At 34.6% G+C, this 23261-nt stretch overlaps 1 protein-coding gene across 21 annotated transcripts in view; it reads right to left on the reverse strand.

Moving 5' to 3' along the window:
• Positions 1-23261, reverse strand: part of Stacl (Stac-like) — a 566256-nt gene that overhangs the window by 90880 nt on the left and 452115 nt on the right. For 8 of the 21 annotated variants that reach the window (XM_067094376.1, XM_067094367.1, XM_067094373.1 and 5 more), the window contains 2 exons: positions 21914-22144; positions 19455-19514 (listed from right to left, as the gene is read on the reverse strand). The exons of 5 other annotated variants lie outside the window; for them this stretch is intronic. In XM_067094376.1, the coding sequence (XP_066950477.1) occupies positions 19455-19514; positions 21914-22144 (291 nt within the window). The remainder of the gene's footprint in view (positions 1-19454; positions 19515-21913; positions 22145-23261) is intronic. 8 more of the 21 variants (XM_067094379.1, XM_067094371.1, XM_067094375.1 and 5 more) reach the window with 1 other exon arrangement.

A 23261-nucleotide genomic window follows, 5' to 3' on the forward strand; every position in this document is an offset into this window, starting at 1 on the left:
AATGTTGACTATTTATTTACATCCTTTAATCGTACTGAAATATGAGATAAAACTTAATGGAATACAAATAAGGCAATCTTCATCACCAGGTATTATTCCAAGAAAAGAACAATGTGATAAGGCTGATGGCTATATGACACAGGTGACTGAGGTGGTGTAGGACATACTGTAGTGCCTGGTTCTATTCAACTGTGATGCCAAAGGTGACAAGATGATGATGACTGCTCACTGACCTTAGCCTACAGAACAATGTGTGCAATAAAACTCCTTTCAGAATGGAGGAGGTGGTGGTAGAGAAATCAATGTATTGATTTATTTGAAAAGGATGACTTTCTACTAACCCCATTCCCTATCTATATTTACCCATCACTGATAAATTGTCTTCACTTTCTATGGGAAGGGTCATTATTCCAGTTTTGAGTTATATGTTTCAGGCTGGCAAATCTTTACCTTGGTACCACTGCAGTATGGTCTTACTGGATTACTATTAGATGTCAGAGGTACAGTACTTGTATGATTGAGTGGTGATGACACCAACAGCGGTGAAAATGAGCTGACAGCTGATCCTGTTATGTCAAGTTAATCAAACACCTGGACTCCATGTCAACCAAGAAGTCAGATTTAGTATCTTTAGTGAAAGTGATGTACCTGGCTATGGTCACTGACATGGAATTAGACCTAGTTCGTCCAACATAGGACAGGATTGTAAACTACCATCTTTAAGCCGGCTGTTCCAAAAAAGTTTAAGGCCTGATTGGGCACCTTGTGTCAGTTGAGGAGCTGAATCTATGCAGCTTCTTCAGGTTGTATTGGCTTTAGCTGAAAAGCTTGAAGTCATGGTCAGCAACAACTCCTACAAAGGATTATCCAACTGTAGCCTCAGATGATGTTCTGAACTGGAATATAAAATTTTGGCCAAAGGCAGAGTGCTGGGACCTACATTTACTTGAGCTAAAAATATTCAGCTCCTTGTTTTTTAAGGAGTGTACTGTTTTCTGAGAGTTTATTATCTTTTGTGTCATGTACTCCAGCTTCAATGATCTCTTGATCATGTTCCATGGTAAACAATTTACCAAGAGAATTCTGATCTACAATATTTTTGGGTTCTTGGTGCATTTGTAAATTTTCTTAACTCTGACTAACCTCATTTGTTTGTTTTCAAAACTTGCATTTCAAGCCCAATCCCATGAGAGAGTCTTTACCTGCTCTAGCTTAGCAGTATAAGTTCTGTGTTATATATGTAAAGAACACGTTCATTACTAGTACAGCAAGCTAATTATTAAAACCTCAATTGATGCATCTAAGTTTATTGCAATCCAGTTAGTGATATCATCTTCACATCTGTATGCTTCTTGGCGGTGGCATATTTTTATGTGTCCTGTATAGCCAAATTATGAGCATAAATTACATCGTAAATATTTGTGCACATAAGGGCATTTTTGTCTCTTGCAATTTAGAACTTTAAGGCATTAGTGGCAGGCTTTGTCAAATAAATTTTGATAATAAGAGTTTGAATGTTGAGTTCTGGTATTTTTTTACTTTGATTTCCATACACTTCTAGGTTACGAATCTTGTTCTACATCTACTTCTGGGGTTCTTAAAGTGTTCAGTTTTAGGAAATTGTTAACTGAATGCAGTTACTCTGCTAATTTACTATCTATGCCATTTATTTCTTTCCTGTTTCAAAAAGTGATGAATCTGGATTGAGATTTAAACTGGTTTTTTGTTTTATGATCAAGTTCTGATGGTATGAAAGTAACTAAACTCAACTTTTCAGTTATTTCATTGGAGGTACCCACTACTGTATGCACTGCCGCTCTCTTCATCACTTATTTGTAAACTATCACTTTCAGTAATTTGCAGTAAATGGAATGTCATTCAGGATAACTCTCTTCTCTCTAGTGGAGCCCTACCAACAGATAAAAAATAATGCAATTTTTTTATGTACAGCTGCCCTAGGAGATCTAGTACCTAGATTTAGACTTCGTCTTTAATGTCTTGAGGACAGTAAGTTAGTCAAGCACAGGGCAAATGCTTAAAAAACAGTCATTCACAGTGCTTGTCCACATCAACTACTTGAATTTACAAGCCATCCAGCCTCACCCTCCTCCTTGCCCTGAGAGTAATCAGAGTTATATTCCAAGCTGTGCTTGATTAATCCACTGAAGACCAACCCTCTTTCAGAAAGAGGAAAAAAGATTGGCAAAAGGCAAAAGAGTCTGATCTAATTTTTTCTGAGCAACTAAACAGGGTCTGAATTAGATCTAGGTAGTTGCTCTCTGATACTCTGACCTAATGAAAGGCAGCATCCTGCCACTTCTTTAATTGACTTTTCCTATCCAATCTCATATGGTTTCCAAACTATCTCAATCATTTTGCAAGCTGTTCTCTGCTTCTTTCTCATTTATATAATTCTATTAAAACATGAATTTCAGCATTTTGTACCTGTCCCTTCCTCTTCAGAATGTCCATTTTCTCTGTCAATGCCCATGATTCTGTTTCAAAAGGAAGCATAGGTTTTGTACAAAATCCAAAATTTTTCCTGTTTATTAATGATATACTCTTGCTTACTAGCAGTTAAGTAATCTTTTTATATTCATTCTACACAGTTACTGCTGTCCTCTAAATAAGAACCTCAAAATCCAATGTGTTGTCAAAGCAACAGACATGCTCTGTGACATCAAACATATGTCCTTCTGTAATAACACTTTCCTCCTTTTCAACATAACAATTCTTTTTCTCTACTGTATATCTTCACTATTAAGAGTTATTTATGGCTATCAGCAATAGTTTCATTCTCCATTTAAACTTTACATGTGACATGTTACATTTGATACAAGATATTTCATTCACCCACTTCTCACAGAACTTAAACAGCCACTTTCCAGACTATGCTTCCTCCTTTGCTTCCATTCCAGTGACCTTAGTTTTACTTTTACATATTTTTGGCTTGTTTCTTCTTGGCAGAGCAGGTGTCTTGTGGTTAATTAATGATGAAGGTTGCTACTGAAGTTGATTTCCCATGACACACTGTTAGCTTTTACAGTTTAGTTATACTATTTGTCATCAATTATGAGCCTTAAAGAATAAGGATACAAACATGCCTTCATTTTCAGGTTTACAGGCTCACTATTTTCAGTGGGATACATGCCATCAGCAGCATGATAACATACAAAAAGGGTCTACCAGTGATTTTAATGAGCTTTCAGATATTCCCCCACATTCTGCATTACTACATATAGACTTTAATGGTCATGTGTGAATGATAATAAAAAAAAAGTATAATAGCAAAGGACTAAACACTACAACAGAAATGGAAGATTCATGCCTTATGTGACAAAACTTTAAACAAAATATATAACTTTTAATTACAATATAAAAAAATTATTCAAAAAGGCAAAAAACAAATTAGTATGTGCAAATAAATAGTAATTAATGAAAAAATCTTTTCCTACCGACTTATAAAATCCATGACTAGATATAAAGCAATAATTAAGATAGACTTATGGTAATACAAGGTATGTAAAGAGAAAAAAATTGTTTGTTTTCACAGATCACTTTACACAATGATGGATTAGCTACTAGAGAACATCATTATTCTGAAATAGATAGTGCTTTACGAAGTTAATCAAATTCAGATATCACTGCACCTCCTTCAATGGTTCTTCTATAAATAGTCTTTCTTTCAACAGGCTGAGCAATTTCACTAGTTTTTCAGTCAGAATTTCACAGATTGTAGCAAATAATTCCTTTAGTCAACAACAGAGAGCATTTCACTCTTGTATCATTTATTCATGTCAATGTTATTTCTTTGATTAAGGGAGAACTTTTAAAGATAAAATATCCAATAAATAACATAATCTATCTACAAAGTATAATATAATTTCAATTGTACGTAAAAAGTAGATGTATGAAAGAACAGTTCCTAGTATAATTTTGCTTTTCTAAACTATTATATGAAAAATGAGCCCCTTTCTTGAACTGTTTGCATACCTGAATTTTTCTGACAAATTCTAATTTTTAGTATGTACCTCAATAAACTACCAAATTCCTAAACTTGTAACTAACATTCATAACAAATAAATGACTTCAAAGTAAACAAAGGCCAGAAATAAGGACAGGTTATGTAACACAGTAAAAGCAAAGTTATTTTTTTTTTTATAAAAGCCCATTATATGCAATATTTCAACTGAGTGATTAACAAAATCAAAGACATATCAATCTTTACTCAAAAGAATAATAGAACAATAACAGACGTCAGTCAGAACCATTTATATAAAAAAAATTATTTTATTTAAAAAAAATAAAATTTGTTTCACCGCAAACCTTTTATTTATATTTAGCGTGAATTTGGGCTGATTAAGAAGGTAAGATCTATCTAATAGCTGCTGGACTGTAATAAGCAACCAAACTCAAGGCATAAAAATTAAACATTGGGTAGTGAGAAAGCTAGAAACATTCTTGACTGCTAAAGAAAATAGGCAGAAAATCATACATTCTGGAGATAAATTCGAACAAATGTAAGAAGATTGTACAGTTTGCAAAGGAAATACTTTACTGTACTGGGATCTGATTGACTAAGCTGCACCTCCTCTTATGCACCTTTCAAAATCCAAATAGGCAAATCTTGAAGACATTCAAAATGAAGCAATGAGAAGGATCCTAGGCTGTCTGGTAACATTGAAAGTATAAAATATAAGGATAGCATTAAGACTGGCAACTATAGCAGAGAGGACTAGAAAAATCAATAATGTTATAGGAGTTAAAGCACTGAGAGATGAAAGACATTCACTTCGATGAAAGACATTCACTTTTAAAGGCAGAACTAATGAATGCTCTTGGAATACGGTAAATAGCAGGGAATACCTGGGCTGCAGGAACAGCAAAAGAAGTTCAGCATTGCATTGCTCTAGAAGTTGGTCAAACAACAAAAGCACTTGGAGAGTAATTTCCATCCTAAGGATGTACAGTATGCTGATTAACATGAATTTTGACAGACTACCCTACAAAGAGTCAGACATGTCTACTTCTAAACCAAGACCACATTATCAGGTAGCTATGGAAGAAAATAAAGAAGATACAGGTGATACAGACCAGCTGTATTATGATAGATTACACAGAGTGGACCCAAGGTGTGTTGGTGCTACTGAAACTCTGATGAATGGTGGAAGCTTTGACAAAAGAGGGGGACATGAGGGTCTGGTTACACCACTGGGCTTCATCCACAGAGGGAAATGATGTCTTACTGTTAACCTCAATGCAAATAAGTGAGAACTGTAATAAAAAAAATGCCCTAGTAACCACTGATATGTCTGGCCTACAGTCTTCACAAATACCAAGGACCCCGTGCAAGAAAAATTATCCAGTGAAGTTGAAAAATACATGGATATTGACACTCAGGGCATGAAATAAGATTATGTGGGTGTCGTCTCACATGGGGAACCATGATGATGGAAAGGCAGAGTGTGCTGGCTAAGACTCTGCTAAAGACACTGTTGACTAAAACCTTAGCCCACTAATAAAAGGAGACCAAAACGAGCATCAGAGCTTTTTAAAAATAAGAAATTTGAGTACACCATCAGATGGAGTTTCAGTTAACAAGATCAGTTCAGTGTTATACTGTATTATGGTTATAATGTAGATACTAATTATACATATGGAAAGAAAGCACTACCAAACAGAGAGCTGGTGAATGCTAGGTTAATATGAGGATACAGCTACTAATTGCAGTCTATGGAACTCAGGATGGGTAACATAAGAGGCTACTGGTTGAGCTATGAAACTGATGGACATGCACATCTTCCCTGCCATATGATTTGACCTAAGCTCCTAAAGTTAAGGTAAACTAATCTCACAATATTTTAGGATGTAGTAGTACACCTACTTACACGAGGGATCATTAGTGATATATACTCAAAAGTCTTCAAAACTTGACATTGTCAAAATGGGAGTTCAATGTGACCCAAATACTCTAGTTAAGGATACAGTATATGCTAACTGCTGGTTAATTCTTTTATATGGCATTACCAAACACTTATTATGTTCCAAAGAATAACTATCATAAATCACATATGAAAACAATTAAGGTTAAAACAATTGTCACAGTTATTACCCTCAAAATTTTTATTTCTTTTGTACATGAGATTATGTTTTGATTTAGACTTATTATTATTTTTTTGTCTATCACAGTCTCTCCAGACTTTTGGTTTATAGTTTGGGGTTTTGGATGGCAACCTGCTTTCTTACTTACTAAATATGCTGTTTCTAGTGGCCCTCTCTCCTGCACAAGTCCTGGGTCAACTTAGGCTTCCAGTTTATCCGAGTTTCTCTTTAGGGATTTTGGTACTGTACTGTGTTTAGTGCTCCAATGATTATGGGCACAATCTCCACTGGCATATCTCATAGCCCTCTCAATACAATCCAAAGGTCTTAATACTTTTCTATTCTCTCAATTTTTATCCTCCACTGAGATAGTACCAATGAGTGATACTTTGATCATTGTTTTGCCAATCAAAGTCAGGTCTGGTTGATGTTCTTGTATACCTGTCCCCCCTGATACTGTAGTCTCAGATTAATTTTGCTGGCAAATTTTCTGGTGATTTCCTACTACTGTACTCTCACAGGTTGGTGCATGACAGTGCCTCCCTAAACTTAATCAAAATATTGGTTCTGCCTATTGCTCTTTGATGCATCGTACTCTCAGGGCCTGATTACAAGTGAAGATCCCATTTTACTATATTATATATTAAGCAAGAATCTTTTATAAGCTATCCTATAATGTTCATTAATGTCTAATACTGTGGTGGCAATGGAATGCCCCTCATAATAACATTATTTTGTCAATCATGCTAAAAAGTTGTCTAAGTTACCATTACCATGTCTTACCCTCTCTAGGTTATGTCCCAGCCAACCTTGTATCCTCTTAATGTGACCCTCAACATTTGGTTGTCATTCAGTCCTGGCATTGCCAGTCCTCTCAGTCACATACATACCCAGTGTTTGACCCTGTAAGTAACCATATTGCTTGATCTCCCTTAATCATATTTATCAGAATGGTATAAGACCACTCATGTGTCTGTTCTTAGGCAATATACTTTCTCCTGAACCCTTCTAATACACAATGGCCTTTGGCCTGTCAAGTACCCTCTTGTAATGGTCCCATACCTGACTACAAAGCTAGAACTGTAGAATACAGCAGCCTCTTTGATGAAGGTTCAAATTGCATGAAGCTATCTATTCTGTCTATGGTAACAGTCATACTGTTGGCTGTCCTAGCTGGACTACAATCTCTGTGGCATGGATGTGTCTTTCTTAATCATATACCTTTCCAAAGACCTTTTCATAGGTTCAGTTAATTCTACTGGATGGCACCAGGGAGAGTGGGGAAAACTGGGTTAACATGTAATAAAATACTGGTAACAAAAGAAAGTGGCAAACTTCACAAGAAAGCAGGAAAGAGTGTTGTGTTACTTAAACAAATGGACAAAATACTATAACATGAACTGATGTAGCAATATCATCATATTAATAATTCCTATTTACCAACAGGAGAAAGTTACCACTAGCCCAAGCTATGTAATGAGGTATGGCAATACTCAAACCATTTACTTTCAGTAATGTATAAAACCTGAACAACCATTCCCAAGGTGTGGGACTGGTCATGCAATAAAGATTACACTGCTCTTTTATCTTACAATATGCATAGCCATGTGCTGTATTGTATACATGTTTGCATAAGTAAGGTTAGATAAAATGCTGTGTTCTAGGTGAAGTTATGATGCATCCATTTCAAGTGCTTACTATATAAAAATGTATTCTCAGCGCCCAAAGTGGTTATGTCCATCACACATACCTCCATTAAAATGATTATGTTTTACACCTACAGTAAATCCCCTGTATTTGCGGTCTCACTATTCACGGGTTTCTCTGTGGAACATATCAACACATTATTCGCGGAAAATTCGCCATTCGCGGTATTTTTCACTGAGAAATATTCACTAATTACTGTATTTTTATATCATTTTGAAAAAATGCACTTTTTGTGATAAAACTATTAAAATACTCAGGTATAAGCATTTTTAGAATTTTTTTTTGTGTTTAAACTATCAAAATAGGCATTTCTAAGTGTTTTTAGAGGGGTTTTAAGTATTTGCAGATTTCAGCTATTCACAGGGGGGGGGGTTGTTGTACGCATGAAAACATGGGGTTTACTGTATATCTTCACTTCTGATAAATGGTGAATGGAAAGTTTGATCTACTAAAAAGAGAAAAGCTATATGTTGTATTCAATCTGAGGCAATCCACTACTAATGAAAAAGAGTTTCAAGTCCAACACTGCTATATTATCTTATGTTAAGCATAGCTATATACTGTATTGTATACACGTTTGCACAGCTACAGAATATGACTTTTTGTCTGTACTGAACTCTACAAATGAAGTTTATAAATAAAGCACTGAAAAGAATTTAACATACAGTACAGTAATGCTTTTTCCTGAACAAAAATCAGGAAAGCCTTACAAATAAAACAACCTTAATTCTTATAATTTTTAACTTTTCTCCTTAACACTGTATGGGTTCAGGATTGTTATTCCATGGATCCTGCTAATGCAAGCTAATCTTACACTGCATGAAAATTTCTCGCAAAAATCCAAGTTCAGAATTGTGTTGGAAGCTCAGAGATACTTATTTTTGTGTGCAAAGTCAGACTCCAAAATGCTAAAAGAAGCCATACAAAACTAAAAAAATTTAGTAAAGGAACTATAATGAAAACAATCCCTAGTACTAAGTATACTATGAAAATGCTTATTGTTGATAAGTCTCTTGTACATACAGGACACACATATATGCTTATGCAAAGGCCATTCACACTCTACCAATGGAAGTGAAATGTAGTTGGATAAACTTGTGTTGCGCACTATTTACAAACCCTTCACAAGAGCAAAAACACCAGAAACATACAATCTCATACTAAATGGCCCCATATTACCAAGAATTTGATACCAGTTATCAGTAAACTGACCTACATGAAAGAACTACTGTATATGTAAATTGTATTAGCAGTACCTGTGTAGGGTAATCTCCGAGTAAATAGGGTACTACTTAACAATGTGTATGAATAAAAGAGGTAAGGGATATTAAATACTGTTATACATATGTGGATATTGTATTTCTTTCATGTATGCTTTGTGAAAGTTTTTGTTCCTTTTTTGACCACTATTTATCATCTTCATCAACAATAACTATGTCATGACAATCAATGAATTGTATGCAGTACTGTACTCTGCATAGTGTATCTCTGAAGAAAACTGAACGTCATTTAACATACAGTAAACCCACTGTATTCGTGTTCTCACGATTCGCGGACTCACGTATTCGCTGATTTCTCTGTGGAATGTATTTACCCATTATATACGGAAAATTCGTCCATTCGCGGTATTTTTCACTGAGAAATATTCACTAATTACTGTATTTTCATATCATTTTCATGACTAAATGAACTTTTTGTGATAAAAATATTAAAATACTCAGGTATAAGCATTTTTAGAGGGTTTTTCTTATGTTTAAACTATCAAAATTAGCAGTTCTAAGTGTTTTTACTGGGGTTTTAAGTATTCGCGGATTTTAGCTATTCACTGGGGGGGGGGTCGCATCCCCCATGAATACGGGGGGTTTACTGTATCCCTTTTGACTACTATTCACACATGCATCATTAATTGTGTTCAGAATAACTCTACTTTAGACTTGGTTTGAAAATGTTTGCTGATTATGGTAACTTGTCATCAACAGAAATAACATCCAAGATCACCATACTAATTTGTGAAAGTAGGATAATAAAGAGCACGCAGGAAGACAATGTTGGCATGGGACAAAGATTATACTGTACAATGAATTGGTGTGGGGTGTGAGCTGGGAAATCCTGAAATCGGGTTCAGCCAGTACTAATCACCTTTACAGTACTGTACTTGTTTTAAGTACTGAATAAGTGCTCAGTTAACTACAGTTACTGGGCTTTGAGGATAAGGTAACATAAGGTAAAAGAAGACATCTGTTTGCAGTATGGACACAACTACAGTACCAAATAGTACCCCTCTTACCAATGAATCACTCATTACCACTTCAGTTGAAAAGGAAAACATAAAAAAATATAGTATTCTAGATAAATTCATACAGACAAACACAGTATTAGTAATGTTCGATGCTTATTACATTGCTGCATGTGTAATTATTCATTAATTTAAATGATACTCAGAGTGAAATGAATCTCTGTATTGCTCTTGAGTTCTGCTTTTAAAAGTTTTTAAATCTAATAATATGGAAAGTCCAAAGTACTAATTTCCACATTTTCTTCACAATAGTCTGTTTCATCCTGAAATCACATGTAACGTGGTTTTCTGTCATCCTCTTATCTTATTTCACAGGACAGGTGAGGCTCTAAAGAAATATTTAGCATGGAAAAATTATACTGTAATGCCTAAATATGTGCACGACAAGTTCTGGCTAATATCATGGTTTATCTGTATAAAAAGACCAATCTCAAAATTGCATTTTAGCCAAAGGACATTCCCTGAATACTGTAATCATACTTGTCTAACTTCATGAAATCATATTTATGCTTTTTACTTTATGACATTACGTCAATTGCTGTGATTTACTTGACAACTGGTATAAAAATCTTGAATGAAGATGAAAATGCTATAGAATGGCTGGAAGTTAACTACATTAAACAAAAAGTTGTGAAAGAATTAAGTTAAACTGAACCTCACAATAAAATTCCTGCAGCATAAATCCACAAAAGCTTCCTCTCCATGATAATTAACTGATGATGCTGATAAAGTTGCAGCAATCTTTCAATAAATTGGTGCAGCCAGTCAGTAATATGGGACAGCTACAGCACAGGGCATGTTCTTAAGCTTGAGAAATTCTTCTTCATTCATTCTGATAACCTTTTGTTACTGACAATTTGGAATTTGAAAATGATTTTAAATAAAAATTATTGTCTTTCTTGGGTACTGAAGAATTTCCCAAAAAATAAATTAACAATATCAGAATTTGAAGTAAGCTGAGAGAACAATTCCTTGTTCAGAAATACAAAATACTGTAGACACCTCACATACAGAGCACAGAAACACCATATATATGATCAATGCAAAAGAATTCTTGGCAATTCACATGTGAACTCACAAAAAACCTACTCAAAACAACAAAAGGGGAATGAAAATCTTGACTCCACCACTCTCAAATGCTGTAAAATGCAATAAATATACAAATGTTAATGGAGAGAAAGAAAATAATACAATATATACCTCAATGCTAAATAGGCTTTTTACAGTATTGGTACGGTATCCTAATTTTTTGTACATTCAAATCCAAGCTGGTAAATTGGCCAAAATCATTCTTACACTAATCCTTGGACAATTTTGGTGAAATTATGCAGCGTAGCATTAAATAATCATACTCTACCATGAGAACTAAAAAACAAACTCCATAATGGACAAATAAAGTGTGTACTTAAGCAATGAGCAGTTGCATACTTTGTTACTCAAAGTCTGTATTGCTACTTCATATCATAAAAGAACTAACTTTATATAGATAAAGAGTCTTCAATATACTGTGCTGTCTCTGTCTAGTGTTTCTATTATTTGCATTCTAAATACTTGTTCCTTTAAAAACCTTCACTCACATATAGCCCACATTCATAGCTTTTGAATACTCCTGACATTCCCGTCTTTTTTGTCTAACCGACAGAAGAGTGGTAGTAGCCCTATGAATGTGCCACCCAGATTCAAAAGGACACAGAAATCATATTCCTCACTTTTTGTGTCTGCTATGCTGTCTACAGCTTACCAGATTTGCCAAGACTGTTATCATGGCAGGAGCGCTTAAAAATTCATAAAATTTCATTCTTTTTTACATTATTGTATTAAAAGAATAAATTTCCCTTTAAAAGTGGACATGACAATGGACAGGAATTTATGTTTCCCTTGCTTTTATTGTATCCTCTCACTTTCACCGCCTATTTACAAAGTGTATGTAAGCCTTCAGCTGCAACCTTTGTACCAGGTTGCTACTTGGTACTTAGTCCAGGTAATCATATCATTGTAATAATTTTGTCAACCTTCCCTTTCCTTATGTTATAGTATGCTGTATGATGTTAACTGTCAATTACTGATTTTAATACCTGTAACTCTATTCCTTTCCTGCTTGACAACATTCATCACCTAGTACATTTATCTAATATTAATATTAGTAGTTATTATTATTCTTCTTCTCCATATAATTAAGTTTTTAATTGCTGTACTTTATTTACTTTCTTTCTTTCACATTTCTCTGTCACGATCTCCCATCAGGTCTGGGTCTTCAGCTATTCCCTTTCTCCATTTTTTCCTGAGCCTTCTAACAGGTCTTTTCCTGCTACTTTTTTATCTCCTGCTTTACTGACCAACTGATTTTCATCCTTTTTCATTACATTTCTAAACTATTTACTTCTTAGAGATCCCACTCTTATCTCTGTCTTCTTTATACTACATCTCTTCATCAAATCCTCTAATGTAATACAATCTTCCCATCATACTTTGTCTATGAGTCTTGACATTCTATGGTCACACATCTGTATGATTCCAATATGACTAAGGAAACTGTACCATTTCAGTATGAATTTTTAACATAAGGATAAACTGAAAAAGTAATCATACAAGGTTATTAATATGAGATGAGTAAATGCACCTGTAAGTAAAAGCAATTTACTAGTCCTAAATGTGAAAACTGATTGGGTCCACAATTCTCCCACCTCTGGCAACTAATCTGATTTTAGTGCAATTGTTTGCCATTTAACAAATGCAATAAAATATGGATAAATGTTATCAGAAGTTGTTGGAAATAACGGTTGAACTAACAGAGAGCATGGGGAAAATAAAATAAGATGAGAAAAGAATGAACCACTCTTCATTAATTTAATGTTGAGAATGAATGCGGAGGGTAGAATTTATTCTTCTAATAAGAAATTAAAAAGTTAAAAGCCTATTAAATCCAACTTCAATATGACTGTATCCAATATAAAATCAATCTACAAAATTCAAGATTCATAAAGTGACATGGGCTTAACAAATCTACCTAGATATATGAAAATTTGCATCTGGGTTCATACCTTATTTCAGCCCTCCATGCCAAGATTGTCTATGTTATTTTTCTATTATTACATTTCTAGTAGAGTATCTTCACCTTCTAACAATTATTACACTTAATAAGTAACTACCACACAATATATGAAAAAGTATTTTTGGGAGCACATGCAGCAGCAACTGCTGCAGCTGAGTGAGTCATCTCACTGCAGTGCCTCCACAGGTGTGGCACAGATTTAATGTCCCACTTTTAAGCCCTAGTTGCGGATGGTCACTTATCCATGGTGGAGGTTCACATACAGCAACTACAAGTACACTGAAGGAGTGCCCAGCAATTAAGTTACTGTTTCATCCTCAAAGGGTAATGCAGACACCTGAAGAAGTAAGGACCATCATTCCAGCATGACACAGACAGATAGAAAGACTGAAACTTCTAAGAATGAGTGCTCCTGCCACTTCAGGACAATCATGACAGGATTGCTACCAGGACCATGATCACACAGTTGCCTAGACTAGGATAGCAGCAACAGGGGTCCTAAACTGATATGTCGGCCAGAGAAGAAGGTGACTGTGACTGTGCCAATACCTTGACTCAGGGTACTAACCATAACAAGAATCTAGCAAGATTACTGGTCAGAGAAACAAGAGAGTGACCAAGCAGACCAAGGATATCAGCAGTAGCAGTCCCTGAACCAGTGCTCCAACTGCACAAGATCGACCCTGCAACTGCATATATCCTAATGATCATGACCCAGCCTGGAAACATTAAAAAAGCTTAATACTGTATTGACAACCAAAATAACACATAAGTTGATTCTTCAGCTAACAATCATGTTCATACAGTGGTTGGGAACTGTGGTCAAAACCACAGGAACATAAAGGACAGCAACTCGACCTCAAACTCTTACTGCTACTAACCAAAGGAACAGAGTAGTACATCTGGTTATGCCAGGAAGCCTTTGACCAATAAAGCAGTCTCCAGACTGATGGAGCATGGGCTTATGTAGAGGAAATATCTTTGCAAATTTTCTCTCTTTTTGCCTCTCTAAGTGAGGTTTCTTTGTCTGCAACCTTGTGAAATTATTGTGATAAGAACAGCTGACAATTACCATTGCTTGATATTTGGCAAAACTCCTGCAGACGTAGACAACAAGCTTCCTAATTTCCCAGCAACAAGCACTAAGATAACAACTACTCTGGCTAAGAAGACCAGGTCTGACAAGAACCCATACAGGGCTGTAAATGTAAACCAACCTGAAGTCAACAAACCCACAGCAGTCAAGGCCTGTAGGTGCTGTAATGGACCTGGAACATCTTTAAAATTATAGAGGCAATAGAAACTGATTAAGGATGTTTCAACCACAGTCCAAGACAAACCCACCCATGATGACTCACTGACATCTTTGTTTGATCTATCCATAGTCAATGTAACCTCAGCATCTTCAGACATACAGACACTAAATGGCAAGCAGAGGTTGCAATCAGGAGTATGATAAGCCAGTGGCTCAAGTCACTCCTTCAGGTACTCAGGATGTGACTCAACAGGTTTTGGTTTCCTTAACCCTTTTCAATGAATTTTAGAATACCAGAGAAGAACAAATGTCAGTGCTTCTCCTGAAGTTTCTGGCCATGGCTAACTGGCATGAATGGGTCTTGGTGATGACCTGAACATTATTGTCGCAGAGGGTAAAGTCACCAAGGGACATTGCAAAGTCTAAGAGGATGGTGTCAGTTTCAGCCAACAATTCACCACCATACATATTCACCGTCCAACAAATCATTGCCAAGCAATTCATCTGCAAAAGAGAAAATAAGGAAAGGAAGAAATACTGGAAAAGGCTTTTACTGTACATTTAGCATGTGCAGACTTTTAGAAAATCTTCATATTCGTACCTCTGTGTTAAATTATGTACTGTAATAGAATCTAATGCTTGATGCATTGAGAAAAGTGAAAATAGTACTCCCGTTGCTTAATTTAGTGAAATGTTTCCTTCCAGGTTTTTATGATTGGTTTTTACAAATCATTTGTTATTGATAATGGTGATGTTGACATATGTAAGTTCCCCTGTCTTTTCCCAAAATATCTGATATGTACCTTGAAATTTACCAAGCAATAAGGCTTATACTAATGGAAATAAAATATTCTCTTCTAAACCATGAGTAGTGGATAATTGATGAAATTACAATGGTACAGTTTTAAATGTTCAATTGGCATACCAATGTTGGCTATTAACTAATAATAATTGTAGATTTCTCTGAGTTCTGAAGAATATTTTGCAATTTTCTACATTCCCTGAATCAAAATATAAGAACTCATCCCCATTAGGTAAAGTTTTATCAATTTTAGGAAAAATTCTATCTTTACGACACATGGAAGAGCTGGTCCAGAAATTTGTCTGGTACTCTATCTGTTGTTTTGCACAGTTCTTTTCAAAGTACTTGTATTCAGAAGCTTCCTGCTGCTACTTGACTACATCCATCAAAGGCAACTGATAATACTGAATGAGGTGAATCAGCTGAATTCTTTGTATTATCTCGACTTTATTAATAAATTCATGCTGCTTCGACACTGGTGGCATCAGTAAAGTGATTATGATTATTCAAAGTCTTAACAATCTGTCAATAACTGCAGTCACTCTGGTTATATGCTTGTCTTCTGGTAACTTTCATATTTCCAATGCACTTTTTCTTCACTTCATTTTTCTTTGTATAATGTATATAATTATCAAAACAAGTTTTTATTTCCTTTCTCTGTCTGAATAATTGGAAGATCCATTTCCAAAGAGGGGTTTATTAAATATTTTTACTAATATACCTATATCAAAGTGGAAACTTATACAGTTCTGTGTGTGAATAAACTGAAGGGCTATTTCCAAAGAATCTACGTAGCTAACATTCCTGAGCCAAAGTATTACTTGTTTGGGGTGAGTTGTTTGACACTAAAATAACTACAGTCAGAGTAGAAGACTATTAAACTACTTGTCTAGATAATGAAAAGAAATGTTCACTATGAAGTGTTTTGTTTGATGGTAAATATGTTTGGTGGTGAATTGTTAATGGTGAATTTTTGGTGATGAATTGTTGGCAATGATTTTCCAGTTAAGTAACTCTACCCTTTCTCAGGCCTTTGAGCTCTGTCACTAATATGAGTTCCTCAGTGGAACTTGGGAGGTCATGCCAGCATTTTAAGAACAACTTCAGTTGTTAAATCCCCCCAACAAGTATTTCTTACTAGTTTTGAAGAACTTCACCAAGCCTACTAGTTTATATTTGCAAGAGGCTTCCCTGCTGGATCTAACACTGAAAATGGGCTTTCATCTGGCTTTTGCATCATTGAGATGGCCAGTAAGCTAAATGGTCTCCCTCTTAAAGTCATTTACACTACAGGCTTGAATCAAATAAGTTTGTCAACTGAAGTTGACATTGAGGAGGAGACAACCTGTTCCACAATGCCCTTCACCATCCCTTCTTATTTTCAGAGCCATAAATGAAGAGGATCTCCTTCTCTTCTCAGGTAAATTCATTCAGTTTTACCTTGAGGGTATTCCATGGGCCACTTCAGAGAGCATATTTCTTACTGGCTCAGACAAGATATTTGTAAGGTCTGTAGCTAAGTGAAGAATGGTGAGGCTGTGCGGGTTACTATTCCTGACCATGAAATCTGAACTCTCCCTCTATCTTCAGTTTGTAAGCATAACCATGATGTAAATAAAACTTCAACAGCAGACAGCTGTAGATGCCAATGACCTTTCCTAAGCTTTATCCTAGGATATCACCCGTGAATCGCTGGATGCTTATACATATGCTTATAAACCAGGAATGGTAATAGCAGTAATGTTAGGAAGGATCTTCTTCAATCTGAAACTTAGGGGACTCTTCATCCTTTTCATCCTTGTTCCCATCTTTCATTTTTTATTTATAGCATTGCACTTATGTAGACTTCTGTGGTTACTTGATGATATTTTTAATATAATATGCAAATAATTCTGTTTTACTGAGTCAGGTGAAGGCTAAAACATACAGGTGATTTACTTTACTCTCCACAACCCTTCATACTCATACAAATCTCTGTTTCTATTAAAGTCCTGGGTTCTTTGCTGCTAAACCTCTTGATGAATTCTCTAGGTCACAATCAGAAACTCTGAGGCATTCAGCAGTTCAAACTTCCAAGCCTAAACAGCAATTCAATTCAGGCTACAGAATGAGAGGATCAAGGTGAAACAAATAAATTTTTTCCTAAGATACATTTAATTTTTTCATAAAGCCCATCACTCAAATAAACTGCTACCCCTCTACTACTCTGATATTATAGTCTCTAACCAAATTTCATGAAAAGTGAGGCACATGATTGCTATGTATCCATGAGTTCAGGTGGCGCTTAAATACAGCTATTTCTAATTTTCTTCTGTCGCTTATGCAAAAGGCTGTAGTCTGAGATATTAAAAGACCTAGCATGTGGGCTATATAAGAGATGGGTTTGTATGTAAAGTTTAATTCATTTTTTTTAAAAACATTAATTTCCTTTAGTACAGATTCTTTGCACTGAAAAGTTCACATTCTGCATTAATCTATGGAATGATCTTTTGAAAAATAAATCATTATACTAACAAACTGATGCATACTGTACAAGCATATCCAGTATATTTATTTCAATCCTGAGTATTAATACACTTATCCCCTATAAAAGTACACACAATTAATAAGGAAATCACAAACTATGTTTACTAATCACCTTTACAATAAACCATCTTATAATAGTAAAGTCTGAAAATGGTAAATTCTATGCATCATTTAGTTAATGCATTAAAAATACAGTAGTAAGAAATGTGAAACTGTCATTAGGAATTGGTTAAGATGTTCACAACAATCAAAATATAAGAACCTTGGAACCCCAAGGCACAGGAGCACTCATAAATCCTGATGCCATAAGGAACAACTTGCCAGTAAGAAATACTGTACAGGAGCGCTAAAAGTTCTCCCGCTGAGAAAAAATTTTTATTCAAGCTGTTAAGTCACAGACATACTATTTTCTCTGAGGCTTGATATAACACCGAGGTTCATCCCACTAGGAGGAGCGTATTCATCCAAAGCTGTTAAACTGAGGACATCACAGTTTTGCATACCTTTATATGACAATTCTCACAGTGTAACATGATGCTTGTTAGACAAAGCAAAGGACCAATGGTTTTAGGGAAAACTGAATTCAGGCAGTTTATCAAGACTACTCTCATAAGTAGCCCTGGGATTAAAAGAGAAAAACACTGTGCAGGGCAGGTTACTTTTCTATCAGCTCTGTTTGATGAAACAAAATTTCTTTTATAAATAAAAATCAAAATTGTGAAAACTGCATAACTTTTTGACATATCAAAATGCAGGCTCAACTATAACTTCAGAATACTACAGAGTGGAGTAGGCAGGTAACTAGCCCTGCTATCATAAACAATGCATCAGTTATAAACAAGTGGAGATTTTAGGGGTAAGCATACTGTATTGCAGGATTTGTGAGGATAAAAACTTATAAGACAACATCCCCTGCAAATCTAAATCATTATGCTGGTGGAAATAGTAACAGCGAAAACTCCATATCCAAATTTGAGTAGCACAGAAAAAGGATCTGAAAATGGAGTTTTTCCTTTAAAACCTGAAATTTTTTATTACTAAAACAGTTTACTGGTATAAGAAGAGGTAATATATGAAAGTTTGACATTATCTATGTAAGTCTCCTTATACCCGATATTCATAATAAATGAAACTTGAGATAGTGTAGATTGCAAATCATATTTAGTTCACTCCAAAAATCTGTTGTAATATACATGACTTTATACAGTAGTAACTTTACTATAAACCAAAGTACTACACGAAAAAGTTAACTAGAAAAAACCTCGTTTTTCACATAATTCAATAATGTACCACAGGCTGCACTGAACTACAAAAATTAAAACTTTGGCTCTGCAGTACTGAAAAGTATTCAAAATATTTTTCTAAGTTCCACTTCTCTTCTTGCTGTTCCAGTCAAAACTATGCCTACAACTGGAACTGTGCTTGGTTTAAATCTTGAAAAAAGTTCTAAGAAATTTTGATAAAAACGTTTCGTATTCTGGATGTTGTTAACTAAAAAAAACTTAAAAGGTTCAGTTATAAATGATGAACAAGAAATAAAAAGTATAATCCACAAAGACATGTCAACATACAACTTCTGTAATAAAAGTAGTTTTGCATTCAATAAGAACCAAACCATATTGAAAGCCCTAATGCCATGCTGGCTACAAGAGGTGAATAAAGAGGAATAAAGAAGGAGGAGAAAGAATCAGATGAATAGCCAATGATTACAAACCTATAATTTCCATCGAGTACATTGATTGGCTCATCGTCATCATCGCAAGCCCTCGAGAGCCTCATGGGAGTAAATGGAAGAAAACAGGAATAAACAATAAACAGAGAGAGTGAGAGAGAGAGAGAGATAGAGAGAGAGAGAGAGAGAGGGGGAGACAAAGAGAGAAAGAGACGAGGTAAAGACAGAGACAGAGCAAGACAGAGAGAGGTATAAACAAACATCTAGTAGAGATCAAACAATGTAACTAACCCTATTTATTCTATGAACACTAATAACATAGTCTGCGGTTAAAACTATCTACTTATTTAGCTACAGTACTTTAGCCATCTAAATAATCTACTTTTGCCAACTCTGCTATCTAAAGTCTTAAAATTAACCTACTGAGGTGCATGTTTTGCATGTACAGTATACACAAGTGTATGGTTGTAAAAACAATATGTAAACAATGTACAAGTGTATATATATATATATATATATATATATATATATATATATATATATATATATATATATATATATATATATGTTATAATTTTTTGCATTAACAATAACATACCTTAGATTTACAAATAAGGCAACAATTCGTTTGGAATGGTACTCTACAGATATATCTACTGTAAATGCTGGGTCCTGGTTATTTTGAAATAGATAATAAACTTGGAAAAAATTCAAGATTGCAAATAAATTTCGAAATAAAATTTCGCTGGGTACTTCATACAAAAACACTACATAAACTTTTATCCAATACATCAGCAGTAAAGGACAGTAGTTTATTTATATCAGTAATGTAATGCATTCACTGAATAACCGTTTAAATAATTACTGAATATACAAAACCCTTAAAATTGGGCCTTGCATCCCAAGTCATAAGCCCAAACAATCACAAATTACAGACTGCATCATATGCCATAATTTATCATCTGCTATGATTCTAGCATAATTTTAGCTCAGGAAATTTAATTTAAATAGGATAAAGCTTCACATACAAAAATCCAAAATAGCCAAAGGACCCAGCAAATAAATAATTGATTACCTTTTTTAGATTGTACTGTGTGCGCATCTGGTAATTATGAATGTACTATCTTCTTAACATTAAAAATAATTATCACCTGCCTATCTGAAGGGCGACACGTAATCTTAAGACACTCCGCTTTCAAAATAAAATAAAAATTATGTAAATTTAACATTAACTTTGTTTGTACATCAGGGCCTTGTTAAAGAGAATTGCTATATTTTATAGTTAAATTTCAATGTGCTCATTAACGCAAAAATTCTAAAAAAAAAAAAAATTAGCTCCACCTATATATATATGTACGGTAAAAAGCGTTACTGTTATTTACTGATATTAATGGTAACTTATGACAGAGCACGAAAATGATTCACAATGGTGCAGTAATTACTGTACTGCACGTGTTCAGAAAGTATGTAATGCCATGTAGAAGAGTCTAGTTATTGAGCTAGATTCATTAGCAACCTATTAAATGTAAAATATTACCATCTTAAAAAGGAATGACAGTCTTATGTCACGCGGTATTAAAACTGAGAGCGATATTATCTTGAAATGACAATATATTACACAAGGAAATATTCATTCTGAAAATATCAGTAACATTTAACAACATACTGTATTCAAAGGTTTCAGTGACGACCAACACTGATCTCCGTACTGTAGTAGACTTTGAACATTAAACAAGATACAGGTTAAACATTAAGAAAGCAGCCAAGTGACAGAAAACTCTTAACGTGTTGTAACAATAATGGACTTCATTTATAAGGGCAAAATACTCTTACAGTTCTCTTGAAACACTCTGATTTAGCACTTTTGCGTCGAGTGTCTTAAGAAATATATACGCTCCTAATAAAAGACCGAACGCACGAAAAACTCTCCTGATGTGATGGTCACATCACCTTACTAGTAGTAGTCCCACTGACAGACTGACAATTATCCTTTGTACGCTTCAACAAGCCAGTATTACTATGCCTACATTACTGTTTCAATTTACCAACTCTAGAAAGATCCTGACATCAGGGTATATTTTCAAACCATAGTTATAACAAAAATAATTCTCTACAACGTGTGCCATTTTCTATCATACTATATATTCAACAAGTTGCTACAGCAAAAAATAAAACTTAAGTGAAAATCGTGAATTACGAACACTACTACTGTATATCACAGGTAAAAATGATAACCTGAGGCCTAAAAGTGGCTATAGTTGCTAAAAAGGTAAAGGAAATCTTTAAGACAGATTAATATTTCTGACATGAAAATACGTAACAGGTATTTATACCAATGAGCAAGTTTAAGAATAGAAAGGCCAAGAAAAAAGGATTAAAAAAATGTCACTTCTTTCACGGATAAAACTACAGAGTCTGGATTTCAAGCAGAGAATATTGCAATGTGATCCCTAGGACTGAGGGGGAAGACAGAGAGAGAGAAGTGTTAGTAGGGTTAGTACCTGAACAGGAGGCCACGGGAGCAGGGTTGACAGTGAGGGTTGTGCCGGTGTTAGTGGGTCTCGGGTGGCGCCGGTGGAGGGAGGTAGCGCTGCCGGAACCAGAGGACGCCCCTGACCCTCCCACTTCACGACCTAAATCACGCTCCATAGACCCGTGGGTACTTCGACGCCCACCCAGGTCACCTGCCTGTTTCAGCACCTGGTAAATCAGGTCCACCTCCTCACTCTTGTCTATAACAACAACAATAAGGAGCAAACGTTAGTGAACACTTTGTCTTATAGGTACACTAGCCATGCAATGCAATCCAAAAATGTTTTTGTCTCCTCACAAACAAACTGCATATTGAAAGTCTAGAAGCCACCAAATAACTATACTGTAAACTGTGTTTACAACAGGCAACCACATTTTTCAGTACAATTAATATCAAAGCCAACAGTGCTGATTTAGTCTACATACAATGACAAAACAGATGATATAATTAATTAATTTCATAAGTTATGATTATCCTATGGGGAAAACAGCTAAAACATAACTTATAGTACACCTACTCTCACAGGTAAACTTGTGTATATATATAATATATATATATATATATATATATAAATATAATATATATACATATATATTATATATTATATATATATTTTATTATATATATATAAATATATATATATATATATATATATATATATATATATATATATATATAATAGGCTAGCATATATGATAAAATCATATACCATAAAAATTTTACCTAAATTATCTCCCTATGATTTTATTAATAATGGCAAAGTGAATAAATATGCAGTAGTTTAGCATATGAGAGAGAGAGAGAGAGAGAGAGAGAGAGAGAGAGAGAGAGAGAGAGAGAGAGAGAGAGAGAGAGAGAGAGAGAGAGAAACAATGGTATAATCTTGAGTAAAAAACACTTTTTGATTTTTCATCTTCTGATGGAGTGTGATGATAATAATAAAATGAATATAGAAGTAAAATTGTATACAGAAACAGATTTTCATCCCAATGTAGCATTTAGGTACAATAATAAAATGAAACAAGCGATTATAAAGAACTCTTCCTACAATACTAAAGGATGTACGCATCAAATCCCAAGTGAGTCCTGTGACAACTTTTATATTGGTCTAACTGGAAAATCACTGGAAACGAGAATAGAAAAAAAAATGTATAAGATATTCTCAGGTGAACAGTGTAATTTTTTGTACATGTTGGTGAAAACAATCAAACAATTAATTGAGCAGGGGCAAAAAAAGATAGTTAATTACAATACAATTAACTGAGCAGGGGGCAAGAAAGATAGTTAATTACAATAATGTAGTTTGATAAAAGAAA

Source organism: Macrobrachium rosenbergii, chromosome 50 (genome assembly GCF_040412425.1).
Source record: "Macrobrachium rosenbergii isolate ZJJX-2024 chromosome 50, ASM4041242v1, whole genome shotgun sequence".
Lineage (NCBI taxonomy): Eukaryota > Metazoa > Arthropoda > Malacostraca > Decapoda > Palaemonidae > Macrobrachium > Macrobrachium rosenbergii.